The 23,261-nt window shown below is 39.4% G+C and overlaps 1 protein-coding gene across 1 annotated transcript; it reads right to left on the reverse strand.

The window, feature by feature from the left end:
• Positions 1 to 1,075: 1,075 nt before the first annotated feature.
• foxn1 (forkhead box N1) lies at positions 1,076 to 20,389 on the reverse strand (the record flags this gene model as incomplete). The annotated part of the gene is made up of 10 exons (XM_083914207.1): positions 1,076 to 1,392; positions 1,945 to 2,397; positions 2,637 to 2,844; positions 5,330 to 5,426; positions 5,673 to 5,803; positions 6,031 to 6,126; positions 6,858 to 7,184; positions 8,417 to 8,525; positions 20,061 to 20,197; positions 20,297 to 20,389. 10 exons carry the CDS (start codon positions 20,387 to 20,389, stop codon positions 1,076 to 1,078), a joined length of 1,968 nt encoding a protein of 655 aa, XP_083770333.1.
• Positions 20,390 to 23,261: the final 2,872 nt, after the last annotated feature.

Raw genomic sequence — 23,261 nt, forward strand, 5'->3', positions numbered from 1 at the left:
AGTACTAAAATAGGAAAACAGTAAAAGATGTGACATTTTATTACATTATGAGGACATATTTCCTCATATTGAACATGTTGCAGGTCACAAACTGTCTCTGCTGCCATCTTCTGTGATAATGGTCTTACTGCACTGTTGCCATGACGCCAACGTTCATTCATCAATCAAATTATGAACCTCCGTGTAAACAGATTTTCTCATGCTGAGCCCGTGTCAGTGTAACTGTAAAATATACAATACACGATTTCACAGGTTTGCTTTTATTACACACAATATTAGATTATATTAAACATGTTCAGAGGCATGTTCAAACCTTTAATAACTGTTTTTTGTTTTTTAGTTAGCTGGAAAAGCAGCCAGGTCCAATTTGTTTCCTTTCACATTATCCAGACAACTGTGCATTTGTTTCAGGTTGCAGCCACTTCAGTGTCGGACATCCTCCAGCAATGTATGTGTGTTTATGTTTTGTTTTGTTTTGTTTTACACTCTAATATGGAGGAACTCAACCCTTGAAAAAGATCATTAATAAATCAATTAATCATTTGTTATTTACTAAAAAAAAAAAAGAAGAACTGAAATGTTAAGAATGCAAACAATGCATCAATAAGGGTATGAAGTTGAAATATTTTTACTAAATAATTTTAATTAATTATTAAATGCCATAAATGAAGTATTTTTGTAATTATATAAAACAAATACACAAAATAATACCACCATGATGTGACATTTTAAAATAAAACTTGTAAAAGGTAAATAAATAGCTAAACTCACAAATAAAGGAATTTAATTACAATTTTAATGTGTCAAGCGTCTCCCTGTTTACTTTTCCATGTATAAAACCTATTATCATTTGCTGACTCACCATGAGATCTTGCAAATGAATAAATAGGTTGAGAGAAAAAGTAATAATATACTATAATGAGTTCCTCTACAGAGTCTGTCAGCGGAGTTGATGGTTTAAATAATCCCCAAACTAATAATGTGGCATGAAACTGCTTGTGACAGCATTTTCCATTCAGGTTAATATAGTACATGAATGGTCAGGGAGTGTGAAAGAGCCCAGACAGTCCGCTCTTTACATTAAGGAGATGGATGCGGTGCAGGAGGTCAGATACCCAGCCAGACTCTCCACTCCTGAATAAACCACAGGATGCAGTCCGTTCAAACAGCCATGCTGCTCAAAGTGTCCGCCTGAGTTTTCGTCCTCATACTCTGCTTTTCGTCGACCGCCGGCGGTGACCTCTGACATCTGACTGATGGGGGAGGACGTGACTTGCAAGCAGCTGGTCTGGACGGGATGATCCTGCGGCGCAGAGGTCGTGGACGGGGTTGTGGTGGTGACATGTGGATTAGACACCAGGCTGTCCTCCTGTAACTCCTCCCACAAGTTACCTGGAAAAAGATGAAGAAATATCTGTAATAACATAAATAATGGCTGAATTTGACTCATTAACACACTGACCTGGGCGAAAACCCAGGTGAAAGGGGTATTTTAGAGAATAAAGACGATTAAGCAAAATGACACGGAGCCATTGTTGATGTAATTAATTGCACCTGAGCTTTTGTTTCTTAGATGTGAAAATGTCTGATGCGGTGTGATAGCAGCAGAAACGTTTAATATACACAGGATTTTTGTGCATTGACAAATCGTATGCAGACTTTGTATGCAAATAATATGATACCACATCTCTGTAGTGACAAAATTAGGTAACTACTAGCTACTATGAGCTGAAAATAGCTAGTTAGAATAGAACAAACAAGACTTGTTGTGTGTAGGTGATGAATTATCTTCTTCACGTCTCTATGATCTCTTCCTGTGTCCTGGCTGAATGCATGATGCGTGGCCATTGATGTGGCACTTTCTAGTCTCCTTGCACGGTAAAAGGAAAAAGGAAAATTAGCTTGTTTTATTCTTATCCATCATATTGTAGTTGACTCTCGTACCTTGCAGCTGCAGGTCAGTTAGACTGGGGTTGAGTGCGTCGATGTCATAACTGGCGTCTCCCTCCAACAGCAAGTCCTGCATGCTCCTGGTGGTGAACTCAGCCTGCAGGGCGGCGTTGTAAACCGGTGGCATCTTACCAGCCATAGGGGAGTGCAAGCTTCCAGTGGCTGATGAGACGCCAGCTGCAGGCTGCAGTCCACAGGGTGAGTACAGGGCAAATGAGTTGCTGGGGTGAACAGCGGCAGTGGGAAGGTAGTAGGGCTGCTGATTTTGAGCATGGGTATACTGTGAACGGCGAATGGGTAGGCAGGGTGGTTGAAGCTGGGCTGTGGTGCAAGATGACGAGGTGGTGCTGTAGATAGGGGCCGCTCTGGATAACAAAGCTGGATTAGTGTAAGGTGGCAAAGACCTAAGCTTGTCCGGTCTCTCTCCCAGTAGACGATCAAGGTCTTCTGTATAAAGAATGTGTATCAAATAAAGTTTGAATCAAATAGGATGCACTAAAATTCCAAAATACAGGTCAGATCAGCAAGAAATGATTAAATGGTCTAACATCCGTACAGTACATCTTTGACCTTTTAATCTTTTACTGTAATCCATTCATGGTAAAAATCAATCTTCTGAAAAACATTATTTTCCATTTGTTCCGTTCTTTGGTTCCCACATTTTTCAATACATTTAAGGGACCCACCTGGCCTCGCCATGCTCCTGCGAACACTGATGGGGTCCTTGCGACGCCACTTGTGCAGCTCCTCCTGCATTTTCTCCACCTTGGCCGGATTGAGAGCCCAAAGACAGCCTTTACGGGACGAGTTCCCGTTTTTGTTCTCCACTTTTTCAAAGCACTTGTTCAGGGAGAGGTTGTGACGCACAGAGTTCTTCCATCCATCAGGAGCTGACTTAAAACAGAGAGGGATGGAGAGATGCAGAAGATAGGAAAGAAAAGAGTTTGAGCAGCTGTTCTTTATAATGTCATGTCAGAGTACTTAGTGGTACAAGATGAAAAGTAAAGAGCGCACATTATTATGTCTGCTACATATGTGTCCTAACCATTGTGCTACCAGGACACTTCATATAATTTCCTATAAGAAAATGAAAAAATATATATATATAATCAGTGAGATCTTCAGATAGCTTATGTTGTCTGACCAATCATGTATAAAATTGTATTACATGACATAAAGAAAGCAGTAGCAAATCGGAAGATCCAAAGTATAACGGAGCACATGGATTGTCTGACAAATATTTTTTCTATTTTGATGTTATTTAAAGATATAATATGTAGGATTATCTTACAAACAACCATGTATAAAGTAATACAAAAGTAAACCCTCTCAGTTATAACTTCTGACCCATTAGAAGTGATGGACACCATCACTTCTAATGGGTGTGTGGATTTTCTTATTTTGGTCTCAGCATCTCATACTGACACACAGGGTATGAGGCTGTGTGTCTGTTTTACCAACACACACACACACTCACAGACAAGATGAAGCTCCGCATTCACCCATAATCCAACAGTGAGGCACCCTACAGCAGTGGTTTTGCGGATGTATGTGTGTATATTTGTTCTTTGATTGAATTGCAAAATAATTAGGAAATACTATTCTATTCCTCTGATTCATGCCATTGTCCTTAATGAACGTCGCTCACTCTCTTCAGTCACTTTCTAGCTCACTCAACCATCTCTCTCTCTGTCTGTCTGTCTGTCTGTCTGTCTGTCTGTCTCTCTCTCTCTCTCTCTCTCTCTCTCTCTAACAATAAGCAATACTTTCTACATATTATACGTTTAAAAGAACAGGAGTTTTTGTCCTGTTTGACGCCGATGAAAATACACTTGGCGTCGAAGCGTTAGCCGGACAACAAAGTTTTCCTGCTATTCGTGTGCTCCATTATACTTTGGAACTTACTCCTAAGTCCCTCATTAATTTAGTTTTAACTTGTTTCACACCTTTAAGAAAATAATTATACTGAAATGCCCTTTTTTTCTCTTTTCATGTTCAATGAAGACTGTTGACCTCACTTCAGCTCTCACCCACTCCCTGACTGTGTTTCAGTATCTACGTATGTGTCATATTAAGCACTCAAATATTATGAGTGTTGTTTCAAATTCCCTGAAATCCATATCCAGAAACCTCCTTCCCTGGAGGCGATATTAAAACGTGTATTGATTTTTCCACCATCTGCGGTGTCTAATATCTGCATGCCATAGCAAGTGTCCACTGAACTGAAATGAACTCAAAGATACTTTATCATGACAGTTATTACTAACAATAATATTCAGAAAGAAGATGTATCTACACTACTTTGACTGTCCTTGAAATATACCTTCTCATCTACCTCATGTGTTTTTCTGGCCCTGCAGCCTGAGTTTAATGTTACAGGCAGCTGTTTGGAAAGCAGCCATGTATAAGGTGCCTTCTTGAATATGAATGGTACCAAGTGTTTGAGCTCTTTCCAGAAGTAAGTCTGAACTTCTTTGATTTGTAGATTATTTTAAAGAATGTGCAGTATTTGTGACGACCCAGGGTTCAAACAGAGGTTCAACCTTGCAGCTGCCTTTATCAATATTAAAGCACGGGGGTTTCGATCTACCGACTTGATAAATGATGTCATAGAATTATGACAATTCTTTGTTGTTGTTTTTTAATCATTTCCTGTTGTGAAAACAACCTGCAACAACCTTTTAATCACACACACAAACAGATACAAAACATCTCATTAAATTGCCCATGCCGCCTCGTGCTTCCACAAGTTAAAACCCAGCTGGTCCAGGTGTAGCACACTGATTTTTGCAGGGTGTCATTAATCATTAGAGAGTAATTAGCCTGAGCATGAACCCCTGTTCAGCTGTTGATCTATATAGAAATGGATACACCATAAAACAGGGACCGAAGTGCACTACAATAGTTAGGTCTAAGCAACAAAAGCTGACTATTAGGCATCACAACGACATGGAAAGGATTAGAATAAAATGTTGTGGTTTGGCTTAGTACTTCCAGGACAAGTCTCCCGGGTGAAAGTCCTGTGTTTTAGGACACACACACTACGCCAACCCTCCTCCCTGGGCAGAGTTATCCCGGTTATTGCCTGATTTCCTTCTTTGGACTACTGTAATAATGGGAAATTACACTGAATTTATATGAGTCACAAAGTTTTACCCAGAAAATCTTGGCATGAAATTTTCATATCGTCCCATGCCTAATAGAAAGACTATCGATTGAACTAGAGAGCCTTCTGGAGCAGACTAATTGTACAGGTTAGTGTTTTACTTCACAACCACATTTTGTTTTTCAGTGCTTGTGTCACTGATGAGTTTTTTCAGTTGGTTAATTTAAGATCAAGCATGTGATAGAGTTTATCTTTAAACTTTAGTTGTGGTACCTTAAAATAGGGGAAGTTCTCAGTCATGAAGCTGTAGATCTCACTAACCGGCAGGCTTCCGGTGTTACTGTTCTTCAGAGCCAAGAAGATTAAGATGCTGCGGTCAGGAAGGAAACATTCTTTACATTAACATTTTTTTCATTCGGCGCAAACAAAGCACGTAAATTCTAAGATACCCCGTCCATAATCACTGGATAGAATTGACATCAGAATTCTGCACAATGTTGTATGTACTATTATTATACACACAATGCACTTTTATTATTATGTTATTAATTACTACTTAATAAAAGTAGACAGTAATATAAATGTTTGCAAAATATGTTGTGTGATGCAGTGTTACCTGTATGAGTAAATGGGCTTCGGAAAAAGGGAGTGTGTGGTGTTCTCCTGGTGTGATTGAGGGGAGAGACTTTGGAGAGAATATTTTGAGCTGTTGGACTGATCAGTATTAAGATACAGTCTAGCTGAGACCTGAAGAGGACACACACACACACACACACACACACACACACACACACACACACACGTCACGTCATGTATTTCCCACTGCATTTGAAACAAATCCGGTGTCACTATCTTGGCTCATATAGATTATTGTGATACCCTCAAATTGTAAAGGTAAACTTAAATATCTCACTCACGTTTAACCATCACACACGTCCCAACTTCTACATTGTTCTACCGACGTGCTCACTCACCTGTTGTAAAGGGCTTGATGAGCTGTAGGATGGATAGCTTTGAGACAGGAAACAGGAGGGCTCTCCTGGTAGAGTTGGTACTTCTGGGAACGAACTCTGCAAATATAAGGAAGTAAAAGGAAGTTGTCTAGAGAAGCCATCCAAACTGTATTATGCAAGCACAATAAAAACATTTGTAATAAAATGTCTGCCTTTTTGATCACTTGGACTTGAATGTAAATAAAATATTCACTTTCTTTAAGCTCTGTTTTTGTGTCTCCACCAACTCCTGAGGGGAAATGCTGCTAAATGCCCCACTATATTTACCAGCTACCTATCTAACTGTGTCCGTCTTCTTTTTAGTGCTAGAGCAGGAAATGGGCATTTTTAGAACCGTTTGCACTGAAAACAACACTATGAGAGCGGTAGTTGGGGCCAGACAGCTAAACATTGATCTGAAAGTCACTATAAAGCTCTGTAAAGCTGCAGTTTCAGGTGATAATGCTCTGTACCCCTTTCACATTGTCACTTGATACACCGTTATTATGAAAAATCTACATTATAGCCTCTTTAATATTTGCACAAATGAATTTGATTGAGCGCCAATTAGTTGCTTCAGTGTGTGCAGGCATGTGTGTGTGTCTCTGTAGTCATCCTAACATGTGAGGAACATCAGGTAGTACATCTCTTACACACTTCTGGTCATCCACTCTGCCGATTCACTCCCTTTCTTTCTAGTAAACTTTATAGACTCTCTAAGTCACTTTCCTGATATCAACTTGTTGTTTTCTGACTGCATAAACTGAATAATAGGCGACGATAAATGAGTGTACCATAAATCTAGAAACCTGAATGCTGCCGTTGTACTGATCCCAGGATGTTGGTGCCTCGACGCTGGAGCTATGTGAACGAGGGCCAGGACTGCACACCTCCTGCAGACAGCTGAAGGAAGACGAACACTGTTGGAGGCAAACTGCAGCTGGCACGGCTCCATCGCTGAACTGTCGACGGTAGGGATGGAAACGATCCGAGACAACGGGGCCTTGTCCCGGTGCGGATCCTGACCCTGAACCGAGGATCCCGTCGGCGCTGTGCCTCCTGCTCACAGATGCTGTCCTCAAGCTCAAGGTGTTGCCCTCTTTCTTGGTGAAGCAGACGTCCCTGCCCTCTTTAGTCTATGGTGTGATCATCACAGTGAATATAAATCATAATAAAGATGAATATTACAATCACTAAGTGTTGACAAAACCATCAAGGATGGGTTCATTGTGTAATGACTTCACTTTTTATTTCTGTGAATCCCTTGAGGCCATTACTGGAAAACATCCTCTTTCCTAGTAAACAAACCACAAACAGCCTTTTAACCTGAATTGACATGTTCACATACTTAGGCCTACACCTTGATGTTATCAAACTGTTATTTATGGGACAGCAGAACACACTACTTCAATTTTATTGTAATATGCAGTGCTTCTGATTGGTTAATGGGGTAGTTCGACATTTTAGAAAAAGTATTTTTGCTTTATTGCTAAGAATTAAACACTACAGCCAGCAGCTTAGAACGAAGACTGGAAAGAAGGGGAAAAGGCTCAAGATACTAGTACTTTCTTATCGTGCTATTAAGGAATCAGGCCCAGTTTACAATCAGGACATGATTAAACCCTACACCCCAGTCCGCCTGCTCAGCTTGCATCAGCCAATCGGCTTGCTACGCCCTCACTGAGAGGAACATCTAGTCATTCGACGGAGTCGCGACTGTTTGCCGTCCTGGCTCCAAAATGGTGGAACAAGCTCCCCATCGACATCCGGACAGCTGAAAGTCAACACATCTTCCGCTGCAGGATAAAAATGCATTTCTTTTGACTGCCCCTTGGCTAAGAGGACATTTTATATAATAAATAAATTACTGTATATACACTGCACTTTCAACCTGCACATTTATGTAGCACTCTGTAGTGTGGCTTATTTAAAGATGATGCACTTACTTAATTCTAGCTCTTCTGGTTTGTACCCTAATGGCTGAATACACTTATTGGAAGTCGCTTTGGATAAAAATGTCAGCTAAACTAAATTTAATGTAATGTCTTTAAGCTAATCTAAGCTAAGCTAGCTGACTGCTGGTTTGAGCTTAATTTCATTTCATTTTACCATACAAACACGAGTCTGGCTGACTTCTTTTCTAACTCTCTGCAAGAATATTTCCCAAAATATCAAACTATTCCTTAAACATTTGGTGTTTCATACTTTGTCTTTAAAAACAAAAAAGAAAAAGCCTACAGATCAAAAGCAGGTTAAAACAGTTGGTCATTTGTCCATGTACAGGCAGAGTCAGAATTGATTTTCTATTTCGAGTGATACACAGAAGTTGCTTTGGGTTAAAACAGGAAGGCCTGACGTGGCTCAGTACCTGTGATTCTGCCATCTGTTGGCAGGAGGTCCCACAGGGTTCACAGGTATGTAGGCTGACCTGAGGGGTTGATGTTTGAGATTTGACACTGCTGCACCAAAACCTGCTCCTGTAAAGAGATGGAAAACAAGCTAAATTTGAGATGGGGAAGAAAAACCGTCATCTATCTTTAGTCAGCAGTTTTGTCAGGCCCAACGGGGTTCTGCATAATTTGCAACGGAGGATAAAGATTATTTGAATTGTCAGCTGCATCAGTTAATATTAAAGGTCACACAAATGCTAAGACTTAAAGAAATATTTTGCCACTTTGGGAAATGTGATAGTTTTCGCTTTCTTGCCAAGAGTCAGATGAGAAGATTGATACCACTTGATTGATACCACCACAGTATAAAGGAAAGGGAGACATCGCCTATCGGTTTGTGAACTACTGTTTTGAAGCCTCAACTCTGACTTTTTGGTTGTTGCTATCTTGCTTTTTAAGAGGATGGAGCCAAGTTTTCCAATATAGTTAGCAAGGTGAAAAAAGGAACAGCAGACTGTCTTTTCATACAATCAAACAAGACATTTTTAGGCGACCAAAATGTTAAAATTAACTTCAAAGAACTGAAAAAACACCGATAGGATCAAAGTTCTAAGAGAGAAACACAAGCATCCCCTATTTTATGGTCTGTATATGTATTGAAGAAGACTTGAAATTAGCTACTGAGTAACAAGTAATAAATCAAACGAGAAGTGGGTCCATTTTCTCTGTGACTTGTAGACCTATTTTTGGAGGCAGTGGAGTCACCCCCTGTTGGCCATTAAAAAGATTGCAGGTTTAATGAACTGTTGCATTGGCTTCACTTTCCAGGACAGCAGACTGCTGCTTGCTCTGTAGCTGACAGTAACTCTGAAAATAGCTAAAGATGAATATAACACGCAGCTTGGTAGCTTAGCATGAAGACTAGAAGTGGGCAAACATACATAAAGCCTGGCTATATCCAAAGAAGAAAAAACAACTGCACACATCTTCGAGGTGCCTGTTTCCAGTCTTTATGTTATGCAAAGGTAACCAGCTGCTGGCACCATATCAACCAAAACAGAAATTAAAGTGGTATTGATCATTTCATCTACGCAAAAAAGCAAATAAGTGCATATAACCAAAAAGTCAAACTACTCCTTTTGTAGTTGTGAAATCATTTGTAATTCTGCTTTTGATTTATATTAGTGTTGGCACAAGACAGGAAGCGTACCTCGAGTGTTTTGACAAAGCACTTTTTGTCACTGATCCTTTGAGTTCACACCTACGGAGTCATCGTTCTACTGTAAATCTGAAAGATACACTATACTGTGTCCTTTGACAGTATGAATACAGGCGTGAAGACAGTTCCTTTCTTTTTTTATTAAAACAGCAAAGTTTGACATAAGTGGATGTACATGGGCCAGGGTGTTTATATAACTGAGTGTAAAGAAGTGTTATCTGATCCCAGCGGAGGTGACAGACACGTGGCCCAAGTTCCAGTAAAGGTAATCTCAACCACCGACATACACCAAGCTCATTAAAACTGCCAACAAACCATGGCTGTTCAAGGTCATGTAAAGCGAAATAATGCTGATGCGGAGAAGTGAGAGAGAGAGAGAGAGAGAGAGAGAGAGAGAGAGAGAGAGAGAAAGAGAGAGAGAAAGAAAGAGAGAGATAAAGAGAGACAATTAGCACTCGTGGCTCTTCCTGTTCACATCAAAGGAGGTTGAAGTGTTGAGGTGAAAGTTGAGAGATTGCCTTTTAACCACTGTGGCAACAAATCCTCTCAACTGCTTGACAGACACGCTGCCACCAGCCAGAACAGATGCACTTACAGAAAGAGAAGATTCAGCAGTAGTGTGTGTGTGTGTGTGTGTGTGTGTGTGTGTGTGTGTGTGTGTGTGTGTGTGTGTGTGTGTGTGTGTGTGTGTGTGTGTGTGTGTGTGTGTGTGTGTGTGTGTGTGTGTGTGTGTGTGTGTGTGTGTGTGTGTGTGTGTGTGTCTCTCTCTCTCTCTCTCTGTGTGTGACCCATGATGCACAGGTTTAACGTGCAGAAGTGGCCCCAGTTTGTGTGTCTCTCATGTGTTAACACAACATTTGAGTCACAGAACTGTGAGCATCCGCATTTGAAAAAAACCCAGTTGTTTAATAACGATAGCTATATTAGATAGATCTATAGATAGATCTATAGATAGATAGATAGATAGATAGATAGATAGATAGATAGATAGATAGATAGATAGATAGATAGATAGATAGATAGATAGATAGATAGATAGATAGATAGATAGATAGATAGATAGATAGATAGATAGATAGATAGATAGATAGATAGATAGATAGATAGATAGATAGATAGATTATTCAGTTTGTACAACATGAACTAAAATGAAAAGATCTTGTCAGCCTACACATGAAGAGGCTTTGGGTACTAGGGAAATACCTTCACAACAGTGGTAACCTTTTTGGATTTGTAAATATCACGGAGTATTCCTTTTTCACGTAATTGGTTGCATAGTTCTGCGACTTGCATGTAATCTTGAGAGTCACAAACTGGGGCCAGGAACAATGCTATATGAGCATAAAAACATAAGTGGTTCAACTGTGAGGACCTGTTTTAGGAATTCATTGTTTTTAAAGTGACTAATTAAAATGTATTTATACAGTGCTACTTTAGAGCAGACATTCAAAGTTTTTCCTGATTTATGAGCTATACGGCTTATGACACCATGCGGTACATCTCTGTTGGAACAATTTGACTTAATAAATGTTATATATTATATTATGTATATGATAATATATGATAATATATGATAATGTAATACTGACAGGGCCCATTAGGTTGAAAAATAATTACTGTTACCTTTGATACGCAGGTTAATTTTGCTGAATATACCTTTACTTAAGTACTTAAGTATGTTTCTTCAAATTCTTCCATATATTACTCACATTACTTAAAAACCTCAATGAAAGTTTGGATCCCTCAAATATTATCTTCAAATAAACAACTTTAACACATTATTTGAAAACCTGTATTTTGCGTTTTCAATCTTTGCTCAATTTTTGTTTTTTAAGCATGCAATATTTTAGTAACTTTAATCATCTAGTTTACTTTAACTTGCATATGTATTTAATTTTCACAAAAAATATATTTATATTGTATTGTGAAATTATCGGTAAAACCTCCCGCCAGAGCTGGTTTTACTTTCTGCCAAACAACAAGTAACAGCCAACAGGATGTAGAAAAGACAAGTCCGCTGTTTAGATCTTATCTTTACGGTTCGTATGAATGATCATAAGTTATGGGGTTTGGCATGTAATCACAGAACAGCATCAATTGTGTCATTGTGGCATTTCTCAAGAACATTCAGCCTGGGTGCGGTGCTGAAAATTTAGACAAACTATCAACACAAGCGTGTCCAGCAGGATTATTCCCATTGTTAATACTTCAGTCAGTTTGGGACTCTACTGACATTTCTTATAATCTGATCAAATCTGAGACAAGTTTGAAAGTGATTCCTACGGAGGAGGTTTTACATGTACAGTTTCCTCCTTCACTGGATCTGATGATGTTAATATAGTGGTGAATGAAAGCTGTTTATTTAATTGGGGATATGTTTTCTGTGATTTCATAATTCCTATTATCATATATTACTTGTGCTGTGAGCCAGGGACAATGTATCTCATCATATTATTTCATTACACTCCCTTATTTGCATTATTTTGGACTTTTATGCTGAAATTGAGTGAAAATATAAAGTGTTTTTCTGCAGTTCTATTGGTCATTGACTCAGGATGTGCATACATAAAAACATGATCACATGATTGTTAAAGTAAAAATATTTTATCCAAAACAGCATTAACTTAATTGCTAACTTATTCAAAAATACACATTAATAAAAGGAGCACCTTTTCTCACAATAATACGATATTGACAATAAACATATTGGATTGTTTTCTTGTTATTATAAAAGTTAAATTTCTTTCTGAACTGATTTAAAATATGTCTATAAAGCAAAATTTAAAAAGTAAAAGTACTCATTCAGCAGTAAAAATGTTCCCTGTCAGTGTTTTACTCTTATATATGAGGTTTTTGGATTAATATTATTGTTGCATTAATGCGTATGTTGCATTTTTACTGCTGTAGATTTGGTTGTGTTATTTTTATGTTGGGTAGTTTAATCTACAGCAGTGCATCATCTTCAATTCAATTCAATTCAATTTTATTTATAGTGCCAAATAACAAAAGTTCTCAGGACACTTTACAGAGTAGGTATTGACCACACTCTATGACATATTTAAGATGTAAGACCCAACAATTCCCCCGTAGAGTACGGTGGCAACGAAAACCTTCCCTATAACAGGCCGGAAAGTCGGACAGACCCAGCTCTGTGGAGGACGGACATCTGTCTTGACCGGTTGGGGAGGAAGAAAAGGAGAGAGAAAGACGGTCACAAAGACAGACAGACAGAGACACACTTCCAGAGATGCAAGCAACCACAAACGTGGACGGCCATCTGTCTTGAAAAAATCATCTTAAAAATAACAACATAGCAAAGGGCTCGTAAGCCTAGCTGTGAGCTTTTTCAAAGAGGTAAGTTTTGAATGTACTCTTAAATATGCGGACAGTGTCTGCCTCCCAAATAACACTTGGGAGTCGGTTCCACAGGAGAGGGGCTTGGTAGCTGAAGGCTCTGCCTCCACTTCTACTTTTGGAGACTCTAGGAACGACGAGTAACCCTGCATTCTCAGAGCGCAGCGATCTAGTCGGGTAATACGGTACTATGAGCTCTTTAAGATACGACGGAGCCTGACCAATAAGAGCTTTGTAGGTAAGAAGAAGGATTTTAAATTCTATTGTAGATTTTACAGGTAGCCAGTGCAAATAAGCTAATACAGGAGAAATATGTTCTCTTTGATTTGTTTTAGTCAGTACTTGATCTTCTGTAAGATCATCACGGTTCTCTATAAACTCAACTTTTCATGGCATCAGGAAAACTCTCCTGGATTCAGCTTTGTGAGGATATGTTTTCCAGCTGATCCAAGATTCAAGATTCAAGATTCAAGAAGCTTTATTTATCCCGAGGGAAATTATTTTGCAACAGTTTCAATACAAAGGTGGGAAAGGATCAGAGTAACAATAAGCATAAAACATAAAACAAATCAAAAATAAAAAAAATTAAGCTAACCTAAAATAAATCAAGCAATGAACTAAGTGTGACAGAGTGCAACAGACAGGTTAAGCGTAGGTATATGCAATATACAACAATACGCACTGTGCAGTTTAGCAGCAGATTGAAATGAAATAAGTACAAACTAAATAAGTGAATAAGTGAGAAGGAGCGATAAGTTATAAGTGTTAAAAATGTTAAAAAAGTAGCAGCATTTCCTACAGAACTAAGTGACAGTATGGCACAGTGAAGTGTAGCAGCATTTCATACTGAAGTAAGTTACAGTAAGTTACAGTAAACCACAGTGAAATGTAGCAGCATGTCCTTAAGCACAGTAAGTGTAGCAGCAGATAGTTACAGTACCATTAATAAAGTGATGTAGTGGTAATATAAAGTGACAGTGTAAAGAGGCTTTTTAAAGACTTTACCATGAAGTAGGATAATTGTCTTTACACAAAGGAACACTTCAACTTTGATTTATCGAAAACAAAGGGTATGAAAATTTGTAAGATGCAAAGTAAGTACAAGTACTGTATGAAGTGGCATAACATTGGAATACTAAGTAAAATACAAGTACCTCAAATAGGCCCAAAATGTCCCACGCTTTGTACAAATGTTTAAGAAGTCTACAGTAATCAGAAGACAAGAACAGGTACATCTGTCCATCCAATTGTCAGGATAATATGCTAACAGAGTTTTGTCAGTAGTGTTGACATGAGAAGGCTGCCTCTCAAAGTTCACAGCTGTCAACCAACATGCAACACCTACAGCAGTGCCAGTGCAGTTATGTGCTCTGTAGGTTACTACATAAACACGGAGGTAAAAGAATGCAAATCAGAGCAAAAAGAGCTATATTCTTACAGCTCTTTATATAGATATAAACACCAACATTCACATATTAGAAAAGTATAATTAACTCACCTCACTTTTGCAAATAACCCTCTCTTCTTTGTGGATTTGTAGTTACAGTCAGAAGTTTTCATTCAGACCCGTAGCCTCTGCATCATTTAACCCTCTGTCCTCACAGTGAAGCACTTCGATTAGATTGTCTGTCTAAATACGAATGGAAATGGTTGATGGGCTGGTTTCAGATTTTGGCAGCTCTGAATATCATCCCCATTGTGTGTGTGTGTGTGTGTGTGTGTGTGTGTGTGTGTGTGTGTGTGTGTGTGTGTGTGTGTGTGTGTGTGTGTTTGGCTCTCATCCAGGTTAGCCCAGCAATAAGATATAGAGAAAGAAAAACCTGCTGCAACAGGCTCCAAAACATCTACTGGTGCAGTCATTGGCAGATGACAGCGCTCTCTTTTCCTTCCATCAGTCTTTCTTTGCCTGACTGAATGGTTACTTGTCTGAACGGGATATAAGATACACTACTGATCGCAGCCAGTGGCTGAGAGCGGCGGGCACAGAGCCCTGGTTTCTGAGCTCGCCCATGGCAAAGGCTGTCTTAAATGTGATCTAGTTCCATTTAACTGTTGCGCTTTCAAACAAACGCTGAGAAGTAAACGCAGGCAAGGATACACACAAAGTTACAGCTGGAGCAAACTGAACCAAAAGCACTGGCTACTCTGGTAAACAGAAGCAGTCAATCTTGAAATGTCAGTTTCTGATGCAGCCAATAGGAGTTAATGTCGTGACGTAACCACCAATCAGGCTCTTACGGTCTGCAGGACGTGGAGTCAAACTAATCTCAGAACCATCGAGTCGCTTCTAAGCGCACTTTAAGATGCTCCATGGGGACGTCTTTTCAAGCATTTCCTTTTCCCTTGAGAAATTGAAACTTTGGTTCTTCTCTGAAGCCTTTACAGTATGAGGTTTAAAGAGTACGGGTGGCAGTTAAATTAAGGAGTAAGTGAGAGAGGGAGTACAGGTATGTCAATACAGGTAGATTCCTATCCTATCCTCCCAATGAACCAGGAAAGCAGTTGCAGCCTTAAGTTGCTGCTATACCTTGAACAAACTCTGTCCTCAGTGAGAGGGCGAGGCAGAATGACAGAGAGATAGAGGATTAATTACAGTTTGAATAAACTCGTGTTACAGTGAAAAGTTAGTGCCGAAGGCTCTTTCTGCCAAAGATGGAGTTCTTGAGGAGGGTGTAATGTGGGAACAGATTCCAGGGGCCACTTCAATGAAAGTCTCATTGTTTTCTGAGATAAGTCCTGCAGTGCTCAGGTATTCTCAGTAGCAATATCATGTTTTGCAGATTTAGGACATGTTAATTAATGAATCATTTCAATCTTATGGAACACAGTGTGTATAATTTTCAATCTAAAACAGAAAAGCTGCCTTTCTTTATACTGCTCTGTGTCGTTTTGTTGTTAATTTCCTAATAAGCCACAACTGCAAATTACAGGACAACAGTTTGTTGCCATCATCTGTTCAAGGACTCTGTGATCGATCTTACAGGAACACACACTTTAACCTGTCTGTAGCTAATTGAAAACATGAGGATATCTATGCGGTTACTGCATGGCGCATTTTAATTTGTTTGTATTGGTTTGATAATTTTCCTCTAGTAAAAACAATCTTTGTAAATCAGAAGATGGGTGTAATATAAAGTAAAGGCAAATCTAATTACATATTTTCAGACACTGTGATTTATGAGTGTCTCTTTAAAAACATTCAGAGTCCCTGAGGCAGCGAGATTTATCACTGAATACTTCTCTTTTTCCCTTCGGGGTGAGGTCATATAAATTCAGCAATTACTTTGCCTGTCCCAGGGATACTTCATAATAAAATGTGCAGCTGTCTCCCCAAATGACTGTTCTCGGTATGTTATATTCACTATTATCATTTAATTAGACTCAGATCATTCATTATAAAAGCAGGTTCAGAAATGTTAAGTCAAGCAGAGTAAAAAAGAAAACATTTTCTAGAGAGTTTGATAATTGCAATTATGCATCGTGCTGATTCCTGTCTCGTGTCTTGAACATGGTCAATAAACTGAGACTTATAATAAATGCTTTTAAGCAGAAAATGTTCTGCAGCATTATACATCCTGATCCTGCATGCCTTTTGTCTGCTTCAGACAGGACTGGTTCACATTGTGATTATAAAAAGACCAAAAGTGACTGAAATAAGACAGAACATATCTTGACATAAAGATGTTATCTTACCTCTGATAACAGACATCCATCACACCTTCATTAACTTCCATTACTGTGAGAACAGGACTGACAGTTGTTCCTTTGAATGTTGCCATCCCTTCGTCTTTACCAGAAGAATGATTGTTAGATCAAACAAAACAACGTTTTGGATTTCATAACTGCATGACCTTTTGTCCTCTGTGTACTGTAGTTTCACCTTTTTTTCAATCCCCTTTGCTCTTTACAGTACATTCGGCAGATATGGAGACCCCTGCCAAGGATTTCAATGAAATTATTTCAATCAAGTTTCCTATAATTGATTTCCCTTACCTTCAATCATTTTGTATTTCTCCCACATTGAACCTTTGAAGGGATTTGCCTTCTGTCTCTTGGCTCTCTTTGAATCAAATGAGGACCCAGTGGTCCTAATCTTGTGGATGGTAATGAGATTTGATCCCATCATTACATTTAACGGTCTCAAATACAACAGTGAGCCCTTGATCCTGCAGCAGCTCTAATTCCAAACATTTATCTTCTTGGAAAATTAATATTCTGTTGGTGACTGACAACACAAATTAGTTTGAGTAACTACATTATTTTCAATCTTGTATGTGTATAATTTGCTCCAAGTAACCAACTGAGAAAGTAAGCATAATGATGATTCTCTGTTGATCGTTTCTCTATCAGTCAGCTCAGTCAAAAGATCAACAACAGGTGCTCCGATGTTTCCAGTCAGCACGTTCGGCTGGTTTCTGAGGAGCATTGCAATGTGAGGGAGGATGTAAGATTATAGAAGAAGCGGTTTCAGCGCTAAAGGACCGGTCTCAGTGCACATCAGGATGTGATGTTGGGAGTATACAGGGGAGCTTTAAATAAAGAAATACTGCCAGCTCAGCCCTCCAGTGTTAGAATGATCAATAAGCCTTTTCCATTTGAGTTCACATTCAAGTTGCTTTGGTGACATTGGCCCAACAGGTAAAGTATTCAGCTGGAACAAAGTGTAATTCCAGTGCAAAATCATCCCATGGTCTTTTTCAGCACTTAGATACAAATAGGCCATCGAGACATTTTTTTCTGTGTAACAACGATTAACGGAGAACTGTGGGAAAGTTGCTAACAGCCGGACGTGGCTAAAACTGATTAGCTCGGGGCAGCACGGTGAAGGCATTGAAACAGCTTTTTTAACCACTAATGCTGCTCAAAATAGCACCAAACCTCTGCAGTAGCATGTTGAGAGTCCCTACACATAAAACAAAGCACCAAAAATGTAGTTGGTGAACCCCGAGTGCCAAAAAAGACCATGAGATAATTTTGCGCTGGAATGACCTTTTAATTGTGACTCCAGCTTGACCTGGTACAACCGGAAGCATAAAATATATATATATATATATATATTTTAACCATGGTACAAGGCGATACAGTGTTTTGTCAACACCCCCTCAGAGTAGGTATTAATACCAATTTGTCGACATACACGTTGTGTTAACTGCTCAGTCTGCCTAAGTTTGGTTTCCATGGTGATATTCAGAATATTGTGTATATGCAAATAGATAATCATGATCATATATAAAGATTTATATAGGCTGCTTATCTGAAAAGTAGATACAAGCCTTTATTCAAAACACTGTGTGCATATCAACACACTCACTTATGGGGCCTCGATCTTGTCTGAAAGGTCTTACCATGTCTATGAAGGCCGGCGAGGCAGAGATGGTGCAGGGAAACGTGACATACAGTGGGTGTATCTTGATGCCTGGATTAAAAACAAACACACACTCTCTCTCTCTCTCTCTCTCTCTGGGCCCCATGGTGGGGTAAACAGCTAGGCTGACTAGCCTACCAAAAGATAGCACTCAATAATTAACATTAACTTGTTACTCATTTGTTGCACAGAAATGTTAAAACACAAAGGGAGCACAGGGAATCACATGATGTGACCATTTCTTGAGGAACACAGTTGCCTGTCAACTTCACCGTTATGTCGAGACTCTAGGAAGTCACTTTTCCCAAAATGCTGAACTATTCCTTTGAAGATTGAGAGAGTATTGTGTCCTGTCTCACCATGGAGGCCAGTATCTGCAGAAAGAGAGTGGTGGGGGCATTGTTGCTGGAACATTCGGTGAACATGGCCACCCGAGGACACAACAGGATGAAGATGGCAAGAGGAGGGATGCTCTGTTGTTGTGACTTTCTCCAAGCCACAAAGAAAGTCCAGATTTCTTTATGCAAGGTGGGAAAACATACATCAGCATTCAAACGTTCATAGAAATAATTATCTTTAAAAGGATTGGGACTTGATGATCAACTGCATTACCTCACTCCTGTGGGTCAATGCAAAACCTCCTCCCAGAAGCAAAAGCCTCTGTTCATGGACGGTGTCCCAACTGAGCAGAGGTGAAAGGAGTTTAGCAGTGATGGAGCAAGGAGACAAGGAAGAAAAAAGGGACTCTTCGGAGCTAACAGTTTATTTTCATCATTGGTTAGGCCCATCATAAATAGGGATAGATCTTAATGAATTATGGATACAGAGAAAGATGCTGTGAACATAAATTTGATAAACAGATAAGCCATCAAAATCAGAACTAAAATGTGGTTTTGTGGATTAATTCTTTTCATATTTTTTTTTGTAAGATGAGAAATGTACTTTGGCACCTCAAAGTCTGCCTCATACCTTTTAAGTGCATGTTAATCATTGTGTCACTCGTCTGTATACAAAACACACTGCTTTCCCACTTGTTCAAGTACCAAAGAACTTGTTGCTTATAGGAAGGAGCAGGACACGCTTAACTTAAGTTACCGAGGGAGAAAAAAAATATTCATTGATACAAAAGTAATTTGTCTAAAAGGAGCAGCACAGCATGTTCTGTTGTACAGGCTTGACCTTGGGGCTATCAGGCTACAACTCAGGAAACAGTGGGGATAACATCTATTAGAGAGCAATGAATCAGTGAGATGAGCTGTCACAAGCAGTACAAGTTATTGACTGTTTCTTTGTCTGTTATAGTACACAGATAGAGGACAGGCATGCTTATAAAACTGCACTATCTTCATGGGACAGACCTAATATGCCACAGACAAAATGTGATGCAACAGAGAATGAACCCTTCCCACTCTGCTGTCCAGACACGCACAGACACAGTTAAACCGTAACTTAAACAATGTGATCCTCAAAAGGTGCCCTCAATTTGTCTATACGCCTTTTTTATAGGCTGTTACTTCGAAGGCACAATATCGTGGATTTGCTCTCATTCAACTACAGGAGCATTACTGAGGTTGGCCATTGATTTTGGCCCTGGTCCTGCTCCAGAACCTCTTCCACACAACAACAGGGATATCCACACATTTTATACTGTAGCTGCAGTGTGTATGTTTATAATGTTTCTTACAGAGTTGGCTTCACCCCCACAATAAGCAGCACTTGAAGCGCAATCGTCCTGCGCAGGTCACAGTGCTTGACAGCGATGGCCACCAGCAGCCCACCGACAAAGAGCACGTTGAAGTCTTTCAGGTACTGGATACGAACCTGGATAAGGGAAGAAATGAGTAGGGAAATCCAAATGCCTGTCAACTAATTTCGAGAAATGGTTCATCAAAATGTGTGTCAAAATACAGATGGAAATACCTCGCCTGATTCCATGGTGCCCATCATGGGGAGGAGAATAACAGGAAGCAGGGTGGTCGCAGGCAGGTGCTCCGTACACCAGTACAGCCCCATGATACATAATTTCATAAATGATCAGATGCACTTGACATGTTTAGGCTACAAGTGACAGCTGCTTGAGAAAGAGAAACACACGTTGAGCCTGTAAAGCTTGATTAATCTTCTTCAACATGACAATAAAACACGTCCTTGCTTTGAATTGCTTGTGTCGCTGCAGGTTCCATTTACACCAGCTGAACAAGAAACAAAGAGCGATAAAATGCTCCTGTGAAATGCACATGGATTGATTTGACCCCCTGATCATGATCCCACTTTTCAATTATCATAGTCAAAGATTACATGGTACAACGGGTCAATGACGGAGGCCTCTCCTGGATTTGTTGCAGCTAAGAAGACGATGTAAAGCGATGAATGTCCTTTCAGACTGAGGTCTTTGATCCTTTTTGATTATTATTTTCATTTTGTTGTTTCTCTGAATCAAAATTGATTCTCGTTTCATTCAGAAGACCAAATCTAATCATTTTCTGAGCGAAATTCTATTAATACAACATCCTCGGTTAATTGCATGTTAGCATGTCTTAGAAAACACTGTACAATTTAGCGTTCAATACATTTTCCTCACCAAAGATTCAAGCTTTAGTCACTGTTTTCTCCAGGATCCACAAAATGAGTCGCCCCCCTCCTGTATACTTCACTGGCTGTCTAAAACTTGAACTCTGTTGCTGGTGTTTGTTTAATGAGCCTCTGCTCTTCGCTCTCCTGACTCCTCAGTGGTAGAATGACATTTTCAATCACTTTCATTACGACAGTCATGCTCAGCCTCATTAACTTCTAAACATATCTTTACAGAAACAAATCTTCCAGCACGATGAGCGCTGAGACGATGAAATCCCCTCAATTTTACGCTGAGACACATTATTCCTAAAGTGTTGCACTGTTTGACCGAACTATCCTCTCACAGTTCTTATATATTGTTCGTGACTTTACTGTCACTCTGTTGCCGTTCATCCACTTATGTGTTGATATAACGAGAAATCTCGTCACACCTCTAATAAACAGTATGTTCCTCTGAAAAAAGGTTAAAAATGTACTTTAGAATAAAGGGGCCTGCATGTACAGGGGGCGTTTCCATGTGTTTAGAAAGGGGTCGATACGGTAAGAACCAGGAGCAATAATCTACGGAAAAACACAGCTGATTTGCCTTTCAGGTGTAAAAGAAATTATTAATGATAATTAAAAAGGCCTACCACAGATTAGACATCACACATTTACATCATTTCACACCTTCGGGTGCTTGCTGAAGTAGTGGATGGAATAAAGCTTTATCACTGATTATCAAAGAGAGCAAGGCACATTTACCGTTGAATATGCCTGATGGGAATTACGACGTGATAACTGTGTTGTTTGTGTCTTGTTGAAGGAGCAGGAGAGGGTGATCTGTAAAAAACAAAGTGTCATTAGATAACAGATTTAATGGCTTAGTAAATAAGTCGTGTGGGCGTACGTTGTGATTCCTAAGAAAAGTCTACGACAGAGGCTGAAATGTAGACAAACCAGATCATCCTCTCACTGTGCGTGTGTGAAGTGAAAAGGTTTTGCAAGAGACAGTGATGAGTGATGTTTCTTTGTTTGAGACTACCCTGAGTATGTATTTAATTACAGTTAAGTTGCCGACAGCTAGTTTGCTATTCTGCCAAACATTCCTCCCCCGAAATTAGAAAATGCCTCAAGTTAAATTGATTTCTCCTTAACCTCATTATTAGAAGTAGCGTTATCAATCGAGAATAATTACTCACGACATAGTAGACATGGTATACAGTGGAGATCAAAATTAGACAGCAAAGTATTGGTTCCTGATTTATTCTGAAATACTGTTGTTTTTTTGATATTCATAATTTGATATAATATCTGATGTGGCTACACCATTGCTGTACTAGCATATTTTTTTAAATAGCCAAGGCACTTCAACAAAAACTTTATTTTGTGAAAAAAGCACTGAGAATTAAGTAAATTGTCACCAGGTGCCAGATTAACACTTTCAGATACCTTGGTGTTAATCTGGCACCTGGTGACAATTTACTTAATTCTCCTGGTTACTTTCCAAGATGTCAGCTGCTCTAAGGTGACTGAAACCCTGTGACAGCAGGTTGTCCAGATGAAGGCCAAAGGGATGACCCTCTCAGTCATTGCAAGAGAGGTTGGTCGTTCCAAGATTGTGATTTAAAGAATATTTAAACTTCACAAGGACACAGATTAATTTAAGTCCCTCAAAAAGGCTGGCCCACGTAAAACAGGTGCATGAGAGGACAGGAATATGTGAAGACTCTCAGTGGGGAATCGGTTCAACGCTGCAGCTGGAGTTGCTCTCCAGTTCAGGGCTGAACAGGGCAAGGATTGCATACGTTCAATTTATTTGTGTCTGATGGAAACGTAATGTTTTGCGTAGGACTGTGGGAAGACTGAACCCAAAGTGTTTAAAGAAGTCAGTTAAATTTGGAGGAGGGGCCCCATCTACAGATACATGGCAGGGTGAATGCAAATGTTTATGTGAACCTCCTTCAGCAACATGCAATACCTTCACTGCAACTGTCTCCCAATCGGCTGCAACTTTCATACAAGAAAATGCCCCCTGTCACACGGCAAAATAGGTTATGCAATTCTTTGAAGTTAAGAATATTGAAACAATAAAATGTAAAATCCTTGGAAACAAAGTAATTGCTAAGAAACCCACTACAGTTACTGAACTGGGGACGAGACTGAAGAAGGATGGACCAAGACCAAACCAGAGCAGTGTGAGAAACTAGTGATGTCCTGTGGGCGCAGATGTGTTGAAGTCATTCAGAGCAAGTGTGTCTACACTTCCTGCTTTTTGTGGAGAATTTGAGGTGTTTTTAGAAACTGTGGGAATTTAAAAAAAAAAGAAAAT

The sequence above is a fragment of the Echiichthys vipera genome, assembly GCF_963691815.1.
Source record: "Echiichthys vipera genome assembly, chromosome: 5".
In the NCBI taxonomy this organism is placed as follows: Eukaryota; Metazoa; Chordata; class Actinopteri; order Perciformes; family Trachinidae; genus Echiichthys; species Echiichthys vipera.